This window comes from Anomaloglossus baeobatrachus, chromosome 8 (assembly GCF_048569485.1).
Source record: "Anomaloglossus baeobatrachus isolate aAnoBae1 chromosome 8, aAnoBae1.hap1, whole genome shotgun sequence".
NCBI classification, from domain to species: domain Eukaryota; kingdom Metazoa; phylum Chordata; class Amphibia; order Anura; family Aromobatidae; genus Anomaloglossus; species Anomaloglossus baeobatrachus.
Genome location: NC_134360.1, coordinates 178466642 through 178483408, shown reverse-complemented (window position 1 = coordinate 178483408; position 16767 = coordinate 178466642). Strand labels below are relative to the sequence as shown.

Genomic DNA, 16767 nt, shown 5'->3' with positions numbered 1-16767 from the left:
TGCTGCTCAGCTTATTTGTAATGAGAATACCCAAGTCCTTCTCCTGTTCTGTAGTCCCGAGTTTACTTCCATTTAATGTATACGCAGTTATAGGATTACTCAGTCCTAGGTGCATTACTTTACATTTATCAACACTGAATCTCATTTGCCAAGTATCTGCCCATTCTGACATCCTATCCAGATCTTTTTGTAATATTATACTATCAAGGTCAGTTTTTAATATCCTACATAGTTTGGTGTCATCAGCAAAGACTGACAATCCCATCCACAAGGTCATTAATAAAGAGATTAAAAAGAATTGGTCCTAGCATTCCAGAAAAGAGAAAGATTTCCTTTCCATAATGGGGGCTCGAGTAGAACTAACTGCTCAGTTTCTTTGGTAGGGGGAACATTTGGACGGTGCTCACAGAACTGAAGTTATGGGCGATGCCAGCTGCACATGAATGATAGGGACTGTGGTAGCCAGGAAGATGGAGAAGAAGTTGCCGGGTGATGGCAACTATGGTGACTGGGGGTTGTGTCAGGGCAGGTAACAGAACGAGGACTCAAGCATTTGGCTTGACCAGGCTCGGTACATGATTGAGTACCGAGCTGTGCCAAGCATGCTCACTCATCACTAATGGTGATTACATGTGTAATTCACGTGACATCAGTGCAGCACCCCACGGGACCTGCAGGGCATAACTCATCACCGGGCCAGTGGTCTGATGGGGTTGCTGTGAATGGCCTGACCCAGCTCTTTGGCCCTATTGGCTACAGGCAACGAGAGAGTCAAAAGGGGGGATGGGGGTTTGCTTTGCAGTGCTGCCTGTGGTGCATGGCCAGGGATTAGCCACTGCTGCGAGATGTCGCTCTCCTCCGGGGCTGATGTTACCACAGCTCATATAGTCCAGCTCCATACAGGTGGAGTGAGCCCCAGGGAGAACGGTGATGACGGGGGAAGGGCCGAAGGCACTAAAGTGCAGGGCAGCAGCACCGGTAAATTAGAGTCTCTCACAGGGGCTGCAGTTCCAGGTGTTTTACTCACAGTTTGTGTGCTGTGACCACAGAGTACCGGTCATCGCCGTGATGGGCCCCAGCCAATCCTGGAAAAAGCAAGGTCACCACCGGTGTTGTGAAGCATGTGAGACTTTCCTCCTTGCGCCTTGTAGTGTGGATCCCCGTGGCGTCAAGCTACTTGGGGACCCGAGTGTCCTTAGTTTTTGTAGCCGCCCCGTACGCGGGCAATGGGACGTGAAATACCCTTTCCCTGCAGATTCATTAGAGTCCATGAAGGTTCCCCTAACCGAGGACTCTGCACTATGACTGGTGCCGGTCCCGAAGGGTCTATTGGGGCACATCCTCTGACTACTGTATGAACTTCTCTTTCTCACAGCTCCACTCGGTCGTCTCCTGCTTCTCTCTCAGTCTGTCCTGTGTAAACTTAGTACGGTATCATGGCCCCTGGTCCTGGGACTAATTCCTCCAGCCTCTCATCCTCAGGACCAGTCTGCTAAACTGTGCTCTTCTAAGGCTGTCTGCTCTCTTCCGCTGCAAAAGCTGTTCTGAGGTAAAAACCCTTCTAAAGTGAAACTAAGTGTGTTCGTTCACTTCTCAGGCAGCCCCCACCTTTTTTGATGACTCATTCTGTCCGGGAATTTCCCAGCCTGGCTTCCTGAGTAATGTAAGTGCTGGCTTACTAACTGGGTGTTTACGTAAGTGTATTGTGTAAGCTCCAAGCACCAGCGGTTAACCTCCTCTTACCCGGGATAATCATTACACCTTAAGACAGATGCAATACTCTGCGGCGACTGAAGCCTCAGGGGCACTACATCAGTATTTCATACAACTGTATTTTGCAAAAATGGGTGATGACCTTCCTAACTGAAAGACAGCTCACAATTCAGATTCCCTAATTTATTGGGTTTTTTTGGGTCTACAAAATAGGATCTAGTTATGAAAAGTAAAGGCTTTACCTGCTTGGCTACGGCACTAATTTCCACAGCAATATCCCCAGCTGAATTTCCAATTCCCACCACTAATACAGTCTTACCACGATATTCTTCATATTTCTTATAAAATCGACTGTGGATGTAACGACCTTTAAAATCATGAATACCTGAGAACAGTATAAAAAACTTCACATCACTACAAAGAAAAATAACATTTTATATTCTTTGAAGTATAATTGTAATAATTATTAAAGGGAACCTATCACCAGTTTCCCACTGCCCGAACCACGAGCAGCATAAATCAGATTCTGGTTACACAATTGCAGCGAGGTAGGTCTTTCTGTGAAACATTGAGGGGTTTCAGAGAAAACATTGATTAAAAAGCCGACAAAATGCTAAATAAAAACCAGACTTGACCGGCGTCACCCTAAGCCAGATTCTCCCTGCTCCACTCTAGTAGATTGACAGGTCTCTGCCATGTGTGTACATCAAAGGAAACCTGTCAATCACTTGGAGCGGGAGTGTGAGAAGCCATCCGGAAGTGTGGCCTGACTGGTCACATCTCATGGTCCCTGGCTTGACCATGCTGCTGCAGATAACAATCACAGTCAATTTTGATTCATGTTGCCCATAGTTCAGATAACACGAATCAAGCGACAGGTTCTCATTAATATTCAATTGATCAGCAGCATTCAATGTAGTACAATTCTATTCTATAAGGCTAGGAGTTAAATGTATAATGAGTGGAGATTTAACTACTGGGATCCCAGGACACTGGGGCTGATGTCCTCCATGTGAATAAAGCTCTAATTTATTATTAAAACAAACTGCTCTAGAAGGTTAGTTTAGGGATAATTATTGGATTAGTGCTACTTTTCCGAATATTGAGATTTATAGACTTTCAGTTGCTGTTTTTTAGTGTCACGGTCATCTCTCTGCTGTAAGAGATGACAGATTCTGGGTCTGAGTCTCACTTTACCTGGTGAGATTATGCTATTTATGTGTGGTTTTCTTTCCTTTGGCATAGAAAGGGTTAATGTCAGTTTACTTTGCAGCAACGTCAGACTCCTGATCAGGTGTTTCTGGTTTGGACCACTCCCAATCCCTTTATATACCCTCTGCTACCAGCAGATGGTGCTGGTTATTCTTGATTCATTTGAATTCTGGTCTGGGAGGAAGATGGAGCTGCTGTTACCCTCTCTTGGCATTTCTGGTGTGGCTGCAGACTTGGTGCTGACTGCAGCACTCTGTGGCATTGTTTTCTCTCTCTGTCTTCCTTTTCCAGTGTGTTGTTTCAGTGCAGCGGTGAGGCACCTACCCACACCCTAGTGAAGGACTATTGTAGGGTCATCTCAGGGCTTCAGGTTCCGGCTCGGAGACAGATGAGGAACCTGTATAGGGACTGGCTAGGAGTTCAGGGTACAGAGGCAGGGAGACGTCTCTCTGGAGCTCTCCTGCAAACACCCATGATAAATACCTGAACACCGCTGTTATCACTGCCTCAGCCGTCTGTCTGGAAGACAAGGTGGTGAGGACTTGTCTGGGGTGAGTCTGGTGGATGCAGAGCGGTGCCATGGTCCATCGCAGGCAAAAAGATACTGGAGGCGGGAAAGTCCCCAGCTCTCAAGATGGTGCCATGATAAGGCAGGAAGCTGAGAAAGTTAATGCAGCCTGTGAGCAGAGGATGCAGATCGCTGCAGGGCTTGAAACGTTTGCCTGGACTCCAGAGAAATCCCTTCAGCATATAGATAACAGAGGTGAGAAAGGAGAGGAGGGGGAAGACAATGCCAGCTCTGATGAGATGGGGGATCGTGAAGAGCAGCAAGATAATACAGGAGAGGTGGAGAAAGCACATAGTGCAGAGGAGGCTACAGAAAACCCCACTTTAAAGGACGTTTTTGCAGTGGTGTCTTTTTGTAAAGAAGCTCTGACTACCCTAACAAAGCAAGTTAAGGGATTACAGGCAGAGGTTTCTGGCATTAAGAAAGACCTCAAAAAAGCAGACCTGAGAACAGGAGCTGTGGAGGAAAGAGTGGGGATAACAGAGGATCATATTACAAAACTACAAAAATCTGAAAAAACATTTGCACAGCAGATAGCTGAAATCATGGCAAAAAATGATGATTTAGAGAATCGCTCTAGAAGGAATAACATCAGGATTGTCGGCATCCCTGAGAAAGCGGAAGGAAGAAACCCCACTGAATATGTAGAAGACTGGCTTAGGGAAAAAATTGGTGCTAATGTCTTATCCAAGCTCTATGCCGTGGAACGTGCACACAGAGTCCCGATGCAGCCACAACCAGCAGGCAGGAGCCCTCGCACTATGCTAGCCAAGCTCCTCAACTACAGGGACAGGGACACTATACTGCGAAAGGCAAGAGACATGGAGGATCTTATGATTGACGGCCAGAGAATTTCCATATACCCGGACTACTACTACATTTCTGTTCAAAAGCTACGTATGACTTTTACTGGAGTAAAGAGGCGCCTGCGAGAGATTGGGGTGCAATACTCAATGATGTTCCCGGCAAAGCTAAAAGTGACAGCGTTGGAGCGGGTGCACTTTTTTACAACTCCGGAGGAAGCCATGCAGTGGTTGGACGCAAACGAAAAGCGGATCCATTTGAAGGAATGAGCTGACTGTCTGAATCTGAAGTGTGTTGGAGAAGGCCGGCTGAGGCTCTATGACATCCTTAGGAGCTTACAGGGGACCCTTCTTGTTTTTTCTTTCTTTTCTCCCCCTTTTTTTTTCTTCCTCCTTCCCGTTGGGATTGAGGTAGTATGCAGGGGGAATGCGAAGGGTTTGATGTGAGCTTCGCAGGACATGGGGACTGCCTAATTAGGCGCGGTGGTGGTGTTTACAATTTGAGATTCCAGTTTAATTACTGTTTGCCATTTTACTGTTATATTGGTTGAGTGGAATATGATTATACATAGAAAGGGTGGGAGTGGAGAATTGTTGGAAAAGGGACGAGTTTCAAAATGTGTCAAAGAGGGGAAGGCGAGGGAGGTGGGGGGGAATTTAGTAGGGATTATGGACCAGGTTTGGAAAACCCGATGCTTCACGGGAGTACTCAAAAACAGGAAGTGGTGGGGTGCAGGAGGGGAGGGGAGCAGGGGTGGAGTGGGGAAAGGGGTAGGGTAGAGGCAGCATGGGGAGATACTACAAGGTTTGATGGTTTTACTGGGTGGGATAATGGGGGATAGAATTAAGGTGTTGAGTTGGAATATTAGAGGGTTATCAGATAGGTCTAGGAGAGCGGCAATAATTAAATATGTTCAAGATCAGAACCGGTCAGTAATATGTCTACTAGAAACGCATCTAACAAATGAGACAACACATGTTTTAAATAGGAGATGGGTGCAGAAGGCCTATCATTCCACCTTTTCCAATTATGCAAGGGGTGTATCACTGCTGATCCATAACTCTGTGCAATATGAAGAGATAGAAGTGTATGTGGATAAAGAGGGACAGTGTGGGGCCGTCAAGTGTAAAATATTTGGCAGACTCATGTGTATACCTGCAATATATATACCACCTCCATATATGTGCACCAAACTAAGGGAGATAAGGGAGTTCTTTGAGAAGGGGGGAGTAATCCCTTTTTTAATGGTGGGGGACTTCAATAATGTGATAGATCTGTACTGGGATAGGAGTAGTAGACCTCCAGGTATCCAGGATAGATGTATGACTTCGTTAGGCACTCTTATTGGGGAACTTGGAATGGTGGATGCCTGGCGAGTGAGGAATGGGAGGGTATCCGGCTTCACATAACACTCTGTCCCGCATTGACATGGCTCTAGCTAGTGATCTGATGGATGCAATGATAGGCGAAGTGCAATATCTGACAAGAGTGATTTCAGATCATAGCCCAAGTCTAGTGTCCATACGACGGGGGATCCTGACAGGGGGAAGGAGGGGAGAGTGGAAGCCTCATCCAGCATGGATCCGTCATATTAATATGGGGAATATAGAACGGGATCTCGGGGAATTCTTTATCCACAATGAGGGTAGCACTGGTACCCTGGTGGTATGGGATGCGATGAAGGCATACCTCAGGGGGCTCCTGTTCAGGGATATCTGTAAACGTAAAACACAGACGAGGCAGGATGAGAAAGATAGCCTGGAGGCCTTAGATAAGGCAGAGCTGGAAGCAATTCGGAGTAATACTACGGACGTGAAGCAAAATCTTAGGCAGGCGCATGAACAGGTTAATAAGATGCTTTTAGAGAAGGCGGTAAAGAAGCAGGCATTCCAAAAATTGCATTTTTATGAGGAGGAAGAAAAAGTTGGTCATCTATTATCGGTCATAGCTGCAGCTCAAAGGAGCAGTTCATTTGTGCATGGTATGATCATGGTGGAGGGGACACAGGTCACTGAGGTTGAGGAGATCCTTGGGGTCCTTAAAGATTTGTATCGCATACTATATTCTTCTAGCGGAGAGATGAGGGTGGAAGAGGTGGACTCATTTCTTGAGCGAGGTGAGCTTCCGGTGTTGTCTGTGGCGGATAGAGATAAACTGGAGTCACCTATTACTATTGATGAACTGGAGGGCGCTCTGCATGGCATGAGCAATGACAAGGCACCGGGAGCAGACGGGCTACCGGTTGAAATTTATAAACAGTTAGAAGAAATCCTATTACCCAAACTATTGAAAGTCTTTGAGGTGGCGGAGGGGGAAGGTGTATTGCCTGAATCTATGAGAGAACCAATAATAGTAGTAATTCCTAAGGAGGATAAAAATCCGAGGCTTCCAGACTCATATAGACCAATCTCATTATTAACAGCGGACGTGAAGCTTCTGGCTAAGGTGTTGTCAAACCGGCTGACTGGAGTTATATCTAACCTTATACATATGGACCAATCAGGGTTCATGGCCAATAGGTCGACAGCTGCTAATATCAGGAGATTATATCTTAATCTACAGTTGCCGCCTGACAACCCTGGCCGGAGGGTGATCGCTTCGCTAGATGCTCAGAAAGCATTCGATAGTGTTGAGTGGGGTTATCTGTGGAAAGTGTTGCAACATATGGGTTTTGGCCCACGGTTTGTAAAGTGGGTGCAGCTGTTGTATAATAGGCCTCCTGCTAAAGTTAGAGTTAACGGTATGACCTCCTCAGCATTTGAGTTGCACCGGAGAACGAGACAGGGCTGCCCACTATCGCCGCTCCTATTTGCTATTGCAATAGAGCCTCTGGCGGCGGCCATTAGGAAATCGAAGGAGATCCATGGATTTAGGTATGGGCATTTAGAGAAGAAAATAGCTCTTTATGCTGACGATTTATTACTTTTCTTGGGGGATCCGTCAGCCTCATTGGATCATGCCATGCAGATAATAGAGAAATTTGGAGATGTTTAGGGACTGACCATTAATTGGTCTAAATCGAGCCTCTTTAAAGTGGATGGGGAAGTAACCTGGACAAATGATGATACTGGGGCTAACAAATTGAAGAGTCAAGAAAGCTGATCGCCAGGTCCTGGATTAAAAAAGACCCCCCGACCAGGGGAGAGTACATTAAAAGGATGAAATGTATTCTTCAGTTGGAACAGGGAGTGTATGAAAGAAGGGGGAATATTAAAATGTTTGAGAAGCTATGGTCTCCTTGGCTGCAATGCGCATAGGACGAGTGATGGACCAGTAAACTGGTCTGGGATCGAGATAGCCGTCGGAGACCTCTGATGTGTGTGTTTTGTTTTATTTGTGTTACTAGTTGTTCCTCCTGCACATCGGGATGAATGGGATGGTTGCTATACTGCAGTTGGAGGGTATTCTAAGTGTGTACTAAATGGGATGTAGTATCGGGGAGAAGTGTTGTTGCCGGGGTGGGGGAGGGGGCAGGAGGGGGAGTTAAAGGGGTAATAGATGTGATAAACTTAATTTGGATGCCGATTTGTTATTCTGTTGTATGTATTCTGTTTTAATAAAAAAGTATCTGATTTAAAAAAAAGGGTACAGAGGCAGGTAAGTGAGGAGGTGCCCATCTTCCCTCTCACTAGCGCTAGGGTCCACCATTGTTAGTCTACGGTGTATCCCTTGTTTGTCATTGTAATATCCCCTGTTTAGTTGTGGTTTTGGCCTCATGCTGGACCTCCCCTAGTCCGTGCGAGACAGTTAGCATTGGATGAGAGCAATTTGCTATTTGAAATGAGTCACCAACACACTAAAACTTTCATCCATGTGACTGAATCGGAGAATTTATAGCACCACCAAAATGTACAGTATAAGCATCGCTACAGAAACAGACTGATTACAGCTTTGGAAACAATCACTCTCAGATATCTGGTGGGTGCCCTCATTCACTCATCCTAGTGAATCTTAGCAGTCACATTAGTGTTTCTTAGTATTTTACCTGGAAATGACTCTAAAGGTAAGTATGGATCTACATGATGGCCATTGCAGACCAAAACAGCATCAAAGCTCTCCCTCTTCTTTACACCGTTCTTCTCCGTCATGACCTCCCATTGACCAGCCTTGGAAAAACTTGGGCTCTTTGTCACCAAGCAAACTTTAGTCTTGGAGAACAGAAAATTTGCAATATTATTCACTTCTGTGAATTTCAATTGTGATTATCAGACATAAGAGCTACAGATTGTAATGGCTCGTGCAGAAGACCGTAGCTTCGGTCTGAATGCGATCCGTCAAGACATTGTATCGCACTCAGACCAATGTTATTAACTTCGCTGCACTTCGCAGCATGCATGATTTGCTTCCAATAATTGAATGGCACTCAGCCTTTGAAGTGTTTGGGTCCATGAAACAAATTGGATTGCATTCAGATGACATTTGAGTGTGGTCCTATGTTCATGGACTTACAGAATGGAGACTTTTTTGTATTCTCCACTTCCAAGAAAAAAATATCCTACTCTGATACCACTCTAATCAAACTCAGATCCCATTCTGATCCCACGCTAATCCCATTCTGATCAAACTCTGATTAGAAAAAAGTTATTGGAGAAAATATGGTTTTTGACCCTAGCCTAAAAGAGACAGGGCATATGGTAAAGCAGTCTGTGCGAAAAGGGGTATGTGTAGGGCTAGGTCACACGACTGTATTTTCTCCATCCGAGAAAAACGATCTAATTATTCTAATCAGACTCGGATCAGAGTTTGATTAGAATGGGATCTGATATTCTCAGATGTGGATAATAAAAAAAAGTATCTCCATCTTCTCCATTATATAGACCATGAAAATCATACCACACTCAGATGTCATCCCAGTGCAGTCCAATTTTTTTTTTCACAGACCCATAGACTTGAATGTCTGAGTGCCATCCGATTATCGGAGGCAAATCATGCATGCTGCCATTTTTTTTTCTCTGGCCACCTCAACCCAGGAAAAAAAATCAGCTCTGTCACATTTGATAACATTGGTTTGAGTGGGATCTGGTATTTTGACAGATCGCACTCTGACCAAAGCTATGGTCATCTGCACAAGCCCTAAGTAAGAATGATATGATTTGGCTTTAAATTTACTTAGGGGACATGTTCTTTTGGCTAGTGACTGTGCAGAGTGGTCTGGTTTAAGGTGCGGATAATATTGACTCATTGAGGTCTGTTCTGGGCTCTGAACAATTTAGAAGTCTGATCAGGGGAATAAATTAGTACTATGATATAATTAAGAGTACTGGAATTTTGCATTATGAGGTGATGCTAGACTGCAAAGGCCCCATATATTGTTCACGCACAAGAGCCCACTTCTGTCAGTGTTCTCAGGGGCGGACATATCATTGGTGAAACTTGTGTGGCTGCACAGAGGCCAAAGAGGTCAGGGGGCAACATCCACCAACAAAGCAGGTGGAATTGTACATTATGATGAGTTCTTGGGCTGCAAAAGGCCTATATATATGGGATTCCAATCTACAGGGTTGGCTATTTATATGGATACACCTAACTAAATTGGGAATGGTTAGTGATATCAACTTCCTGTTTGTGGCTCATTAGTATATGGGAGGGGGAAAATTTTGCAACATGGGTGGTGACCATGGCAGCCATTTTGAAGTCGGCTATTTTGCATCCAACTTTATTTTTTCCAATGGGAAGAGAGTCATGTAACACATCGAACGTATTGAGAATTTCACAAGAAAAACAATGGTGTGCTTTGTTTTAACGTAACTTTATTCATTCATTAGTTATTTACAACTTTCTGAACACTAATAAAATGTGTTCAAACTGCTTCCCATTGTGTTGCATTGTCAATGCAACCCTGTTCTCCCACTCTTGACATTAAATTGAGCTTAGAACATGTCTGATTATTTCCTCATATCAGGTGGCACGAGGAAAAAAATGGCAGCATGCACGATTTGCACCATCACATTATGGGTGTCAGGTTCGAGCATTCCTACATAAACTGTGTCCTGCAAAGTGGATTGATCATTGTGGGCCAGTTGAATGGCCACCAAGGTCTCCTGATCTGACCCCTTTAGATTTTTATCTTTGGTATCATCTGAAGGCAATTGTCTATGCTGTGAAGATACAAGATGTGCAGCATCTGAAACAACGGATACTGGAAGCCTGTGCTAGCATTTCTTCTGCGGTGTTGCTATCAGTGTGTCAAGAATGGGAGAAGAGGGTTGCATTGACAATCCAACACCATGGGCAGCACTTTGAACACATTTTATAAGTGGTCACAAAATTGTAAATAACGAACGGATAAAGTTACGTTGAAACCAAGCACACCATTGTTTTTGTTGTGAAATTCTCAATAAGTTTGATGTGTTACTGACCTTCTTTCCAATGGAAAAAATAAAGTTGGATCCAAATGGCTGACTTCAAAATGGCCGCCATGGTTACCAGTTTCCCCACTCCCATATACTAATGAGCCACAAACAGGAAGTGGATATCTCCAACCATTCCCATTTTTTTTAGGCTTATCCATATAAATGGCCCACCCTGTAATTTGAGGTGAGCCTTCTTCTGTGTGTTTACGGATTAACATATACAGTGCCTACAAGTAGCATTCAACCCCCTGCAGATTTAGCAGGTTTGATAAGATACAAATAAGTTAGAGCCTGCAAACTTCAAACAAGAGCAGGAGTTATTAACAGATGCATAAATCTTATAAACCAACAAGTTATGTTGCTCAGTTAAATTTTAATACATTTTCAACATAAAAGTGTGGGTCAATTATTATTCAACCCCTAGGTTTAATATTTTGTGGAATAACCCTTGTTTGCAATTACAGCTAATAATCGTCTTTTATAAGACCTGATTAGGCCGGCACAGGTCTCTGGAGTTATCTTGGCCCACTCCTCCATGCAGATCTTCTCCAAGTTATCTAGGTTCTTTGGGTGTCTCATGTGGACTTTAATCTTGAGCTCCTTCCACAAGTTTTCAATTGGGTTAAGGTCAGAAGACTGACTAGGCCACTGCAACACCTTGATTTTTTCCCTCTTGAACCAGGCCTTGGTTTTCTTGGCTGTGTGCTTTGGGTCGTTGTCTTGTTGGAAGATGAAATGACGACCCATCTTAAGATCCTTGATGGAGGAGCGGAGGTTCTTGGCCAAAATCTCCAGGTAGGCCGTGCTATCCATCTTCCCATGGATGCGGACCAGATCCCTTGGCTGAGAAACAGCCCCACAGCATGATGCTGCCACCACCATGCTTGACTGTAGGGATGGTATTCTTGGGGTCGTATGCAGTGCCATCCAGTCTCCAAATGTCACGTGTGTGGTTGGCACCAAAGATCTCGATCTTGGTCTCATCAGACCAGAGAACCTTGAACCAGTCTGTCTCAGAGTCCTCCAAGTGATCATGAGCAAACTGTAGACGAGCCTTGACATGACGCATTGAAAGTAAAGGTACCTTACGGGCTCGTCTGGAACGGAGACCATTGCGGTGGAGTACGTTACTTATGGTATTGACTGAAACCAATGTCCCCACTGCCATGAGATCTTCCCGGAGCTCCTTCCTTGTTGTCCTTGGGTTAGCCTTGACTCTTTGGACAAGCCTGGCCTCGGCACGGGAGGAAACTTTCAAAGGCTGTCCAGGCCGTGGAAGGCAAACAGTAGTTCCATAAGCCTTCCACTTCCGGATGATACTCCCAACAGTGGAGACAGATAAGCCCAACTCCTTGGAAAGGGTTTTGTACCCCTTGCCAGCCTTGTGACCCTCCACGATCTTGTCTCTGATGGCCTTGGAATGCTCCTTTTGTCTTTCCCATGTTGACCATGTATGAGTGCTGTTCACAAGTTTGGGGAGGGTCTTAATTAGTCAGAAAAGGCTGGAAAAAGAGATAATTAATCCAAACATGTGAAGCTCATTGTTCTTTGTGCCTGAAATACTTCTTAATACTTTAGGGGAACCAAACAGAATTTTGGTGGTTTGAGGGGTTGAATAATAAATGACCCTCTGAATAAACTTTTCACAATTTTAAAAAAAAATAAAAAAAATAACATTCTTTTTTGCTGCAGTGCATTTCACACTTCCAGGCTGATCTACAGTCCAAATGTCACAATGCCAAGTTAATTCCGAATGTGTAAACCTGCTAAATCTGCAGGGGGTTGAATACTACTTGTAGGCACTGTATCTCTCAGCATATGTGGGTGGTCCACAGAGGTGGAATTAAGTTTATTTTTACAGGTTTTTAAAAAGAATAATTAAAAATAGAAGTCATGTGCAACGCTGCTGTAGATGGTAGTGCTGAACTAAAATCTAGAGACTCGTGAATAGAGCTTTAATGTGACCAGATATCTGTATATAAACCGTTATTTGCTTAGTGTTCCTGGGGAGTCATTTTCTACTACAATTGTAGTATTTTATACTACTAGAGAGTATTATCTGTATATTAGCTAACAAATGCCGATACTTAAATTCTGATGTCCCAGATGTTTGGTTTTTTTTATTCATTTTTAATGCATTTTGAATTTTTAGCCAAGACTTACATTTTATTTCCAGAAATAGGAAAAATCATAAAACCCTCACCTTAAACTGGATATACTTCAGGAGTCCAAAGTGTTCAGCATAAAGTCTTAGATACTCCAGGACCTTTGAATTATGGAGATATGTTGGGAAACCTTCTGGCATTGGGAAGTCGGTATAACACATCATTTCTTTGGAAACATTGGTTACTACACAACTGTATAAACTTGCTCTTCCGTCCTCCACCATTTCCTGCAAGTGATTAGATACTAAATTGTATTGAGTCTATCTTATACAACATGGCAAGAATTAATGATAGAGAGGCTGAAGGCCATAGCTTTACTGCGATTGGTTCAGTATATTTATAATTAAATATTTTAATTTGATTTTCTCTAAAAAATTAATCAGTACTCACCAATAGATCATTTTCCCAAATTAAATCTGCAGTGAATCGCTTTGCATCATATCGCAATACTACAAAGCTTCCGGTTTCCTGAAAACATGTGTCTAACACTGTTAATTCCAGCATTTAACTTTTTTGTCAAGCTCTTTAAAGTGTACAAATCGTGGACAATGGTCATCGAGTTCCTGCCCATGAAGACACCAATTGCGTTATGTATCATCTTGTAGTGTAATCTGAATAGTGTCTTGCGTCTTAAATAAATATTGTGCCATGTGAAGTGTAATGCATTGTATTGTATTGTGATGTGATGTAATTGGTAATGTGATATGTAATGTTGAGATAGAGTATTCTATAATGCAAAGTGTAGAATATTTTGTACGGAATTTCTACAGACTACAGGGACAGAAACAGTTAAGTGTTGGAACTAGCCCATTTTGGGAGGAGTCATCTGACAATAAAAGGACGGTTCACTCTAGAAAGAATCAATGAAGAGATAGTAAGTGAATGTGACAGATGTATAGGCAGTCGGTTGCGAAGGTTGCATACAATGGGTGGTTTGTGGCAAAGGCGCAAAGGAGACAGAAGGCATGATAGCATAAATCAAGAGTGGCCGGTGACATAAGGTTGTCACTAGAGACCGATCCTCAAATAGAATGACCTCAAATGATAGGAGCTGGAGAACGGAAGCCTAGCAACCAGCCCCATAAATGATCAAAGTATCACATGAATTCTACTGGTGTAGGACTCCAGTGGCCAGGCCTGTTAACCAAGGTACTGGGTTAACCTCAATTGGCGTTTGAACGTAGTCAATTAAATTAGCGTTGTTCCTCTAGATGTCCGGATATGCAAAGCATTACTCTGGTAATTATGGGACCCCTAAGGAGACTGGATTTGGGACCGCAGGAAAGGAATGTGACCATCACGGTGTATTGTGTAATGCTTGACTGTGTTGCACTGGGACTCACCAGCCCGGTTAGATTAGACATAACCCAGAAGGAATTTGAACTGTCTCATAATGTTGGGCAAAACTATAAGTTCTGGAAGATATGTGCCTGCTATCTGGAATGCAAAATTGTGAACGGTAATGAACTGTCCTGTAAAGATTTGTGGTTCAAAGTGAACAGTTAGTCTCCTTGTGTATGTGAGTCGTCATCCGGTCCTGGACAGCTCACACCAGTGGCCGTATGCAGCCTACATGAATTCCCAGCCCGCACGGCCAAAGTCCACACACCCAGTTAGAACCAGGTATTTAATGTAGCCTCCCTCACCTATCCCAACTTTCATAATGCTGGGGATTCAATTCTAGAAATATAACAATTCCTTTCCGGTTGATTTTTAAACAAAAAGTGATTTTTCTTTTCACATTGTCACTTCAAGCCTCATTTCTGAGCAAAATAAGAGTATTGTTGAAGATCTTAAGCTTTTAATGCAAAATCTATAAATTTACACCAACTATCACACATTCTATATAGTGAAAAACAACTCATTTGAAGGTTTTCAGCATCTTCAGACTTTCTGTTAAAGCTACAAAACCAACTTCTGCATTGCTTATAGTTATTCCCTACACAACGCCCGCTAGGGCAAAAGTATGTGTTAGGCCCCATTCACAAATCAGTATTTCCTCAGTATTTTTATGCCAAAATCAAGAGTGTCTCCAAAACACTATACATGTGTCAATCTTTTAATTATAGTTTTTCTCTGTAAGTTCCACTCCTGGCTTTTGCATACAAACATTGATGTAAAAATACTGGTGTAAATGAGATCTTATATAGCAAAATTTTGCCCACCAGGTTATATGCCCACCAATATGCTCTGCATCAGGCGTTTGTTATATGTAACCATTTGCCTTGTTTAGTGATATGTGCTATAAACAAGTTTAATTTCTGCTGTACACAGAAGTTTAGTTAGTGAGGGATTGTGCCTAAGGATGAGTGAACTCGTGGATTTTCAGGTTCACTGGGTTCGGACAGAGTTAAAAAAAACCCAGTTTGATTCAGAACCCGAACTTGACCCCGGATGCCAAACCCCATATAAGATAATGGAGACCTGAACTTTTGTTCTGTAAATCGGCTGTAAAATAGTCATAGTAAGGGATAGGGGGCTGCAAAATAAAGCAAAAGTGGGGCAAAAACCCTGCAAACAAATCTGGATAAGAAATAAAAAATAAATGAATAAAAATGTGGGCTCCCGCTTATCTTTGATAACCAGCATGGGTAATGCAGACAACTGTGATCTGCATCCCTCATCTGTCAGCTTTAACTTGACTGGTTATCCAAGTATAGTGGATTACAAGTCTTTTTTTTATTATTCAAATAATTTAAAAAAATGGCATGGGCTTGGCCCTATTTTTGATAACCAGCCAATGTAAAGCAGACAGCTGGGGGCTGGTATTATCAGGGTGGGAAGGATCATAGTTATTTTTCTCCTCCCTGTAACGTGTGTGTCACGGGTGACAGACAGTCATGTGGTTTCTAGCAATAGAAGGTCACAGCATTTGGCTGTCCAAAACGCTCCCTGACTTTCTATTGTTCCAGCTGTCATTATTCATTGTGATAGGTAGCTTTCCTGCTGGACTTTTCATCTCTCACCCTTTTAAACCCAGCAGGAGCTCACTTTTCACACAGCTGTTGATCATTAGTATTCTCTTGATGCTTAAATACTCCCTTTTTCGCTGGACTGGTGCTGGTGATATATTTCAGCTTATTCTAGCTCTGGTTGTAAGCAGTTGGCTTACTCTCATCTGTAGTATCGTTGCTAAAGCTTGCTGAACTCCTGCCTGTGTGATCTGTGGATAATTAGTTCATGATTGTTACCCCCTTTTGTCCCTCTTGTGTCTTCCTTTAGCATTTAGTAAGGTTGATGAAGAGTTCATCCCACCCATTCCCTATTTAGGGTCCAGCATTAAGGACACCTAGGATCAGGTATCTGGCTTGGACCCTAACTAGGGTGGTCAGGGACCAGCTGTAGGTTGGGTCAGGGGTCACTATCTCCCCCTTCCCTAGACGCAGGGGTCCCCCTCCCTTACCTTTCGTCGCTCACTTGGTATTTCCCCGTACCTAATCTGACACCTAGAGCCTAAAAATAGTACCTCGCAGCCGCCTCAGAAGCTTTGCCCTGATATGGTGGCAATCAGGATAATACTTGTGGGGTTGATGCCAGCTGTCAATTAACAGCTGGCATCAAGTCTAGGGGTTAATAATAGATACGCATCTATCGGACACTCCCCTTGCTAACCTCGCAAGTGTCGAGTTAAAAAAACCACAGACACAAGAAAAAAGTTTATTTGAATAAACCCACCCTCATTCAACAATTTAGTAATAAAAAAAATCCTTGATGTTCTGATGTAATCCAATTGGTGAATAAAAACTTCCCTATACTCCCTTATTCACCAATTTATTACTTCAAAATATATCCTGGAAGTTCCGTTGTAATCCAAAGTGTAATGTCCCACAACCCCCATTGATTCCTATGTAGCTGCAGTTTGTGAACTTTCTCAGAACGAGGCTGCATAGGTCTCTATGGGTCAGTGGCAGCCTAGAATTTCTCATGAGCGGTGACATCACTGAGTTACTGA

General features: G+C 43.3%; 1 protein-coding gene across 2 annotated transcripts in view; it reads right to left on the bottom strand.

Moving 5' to 3' along the window:
• Positions 1 to 16767, bottom strand: part of LOC142250138 (dimethylaniline monooxygenase [N-oxide-forming] 2-like) — a 67429-nt gene that overhangs the window by 31792 nt on the left and 18870 nt on the right. For both annotated transcript variants that reach the window (XM_075322247.1, XM_075322248.1), the window contains 3 exons: positions 12854 to 13042; positions 8283 to 8445; positions 1956 to 2098 (listed from right to left, as the gene is read on the bottom strand). In XM_075322247.1, the coding sequence (XP_075178362.1) occupies positions 1956 to 2098; positions 8283 to 8445; positions 12854 to 13042 (495 nt within the window). The remainder of the gene's footprint in view (positions 1 to 1955; positions 2099 to 8282; positions 8446 to 12853; positions 13043 to 16767) is intronic.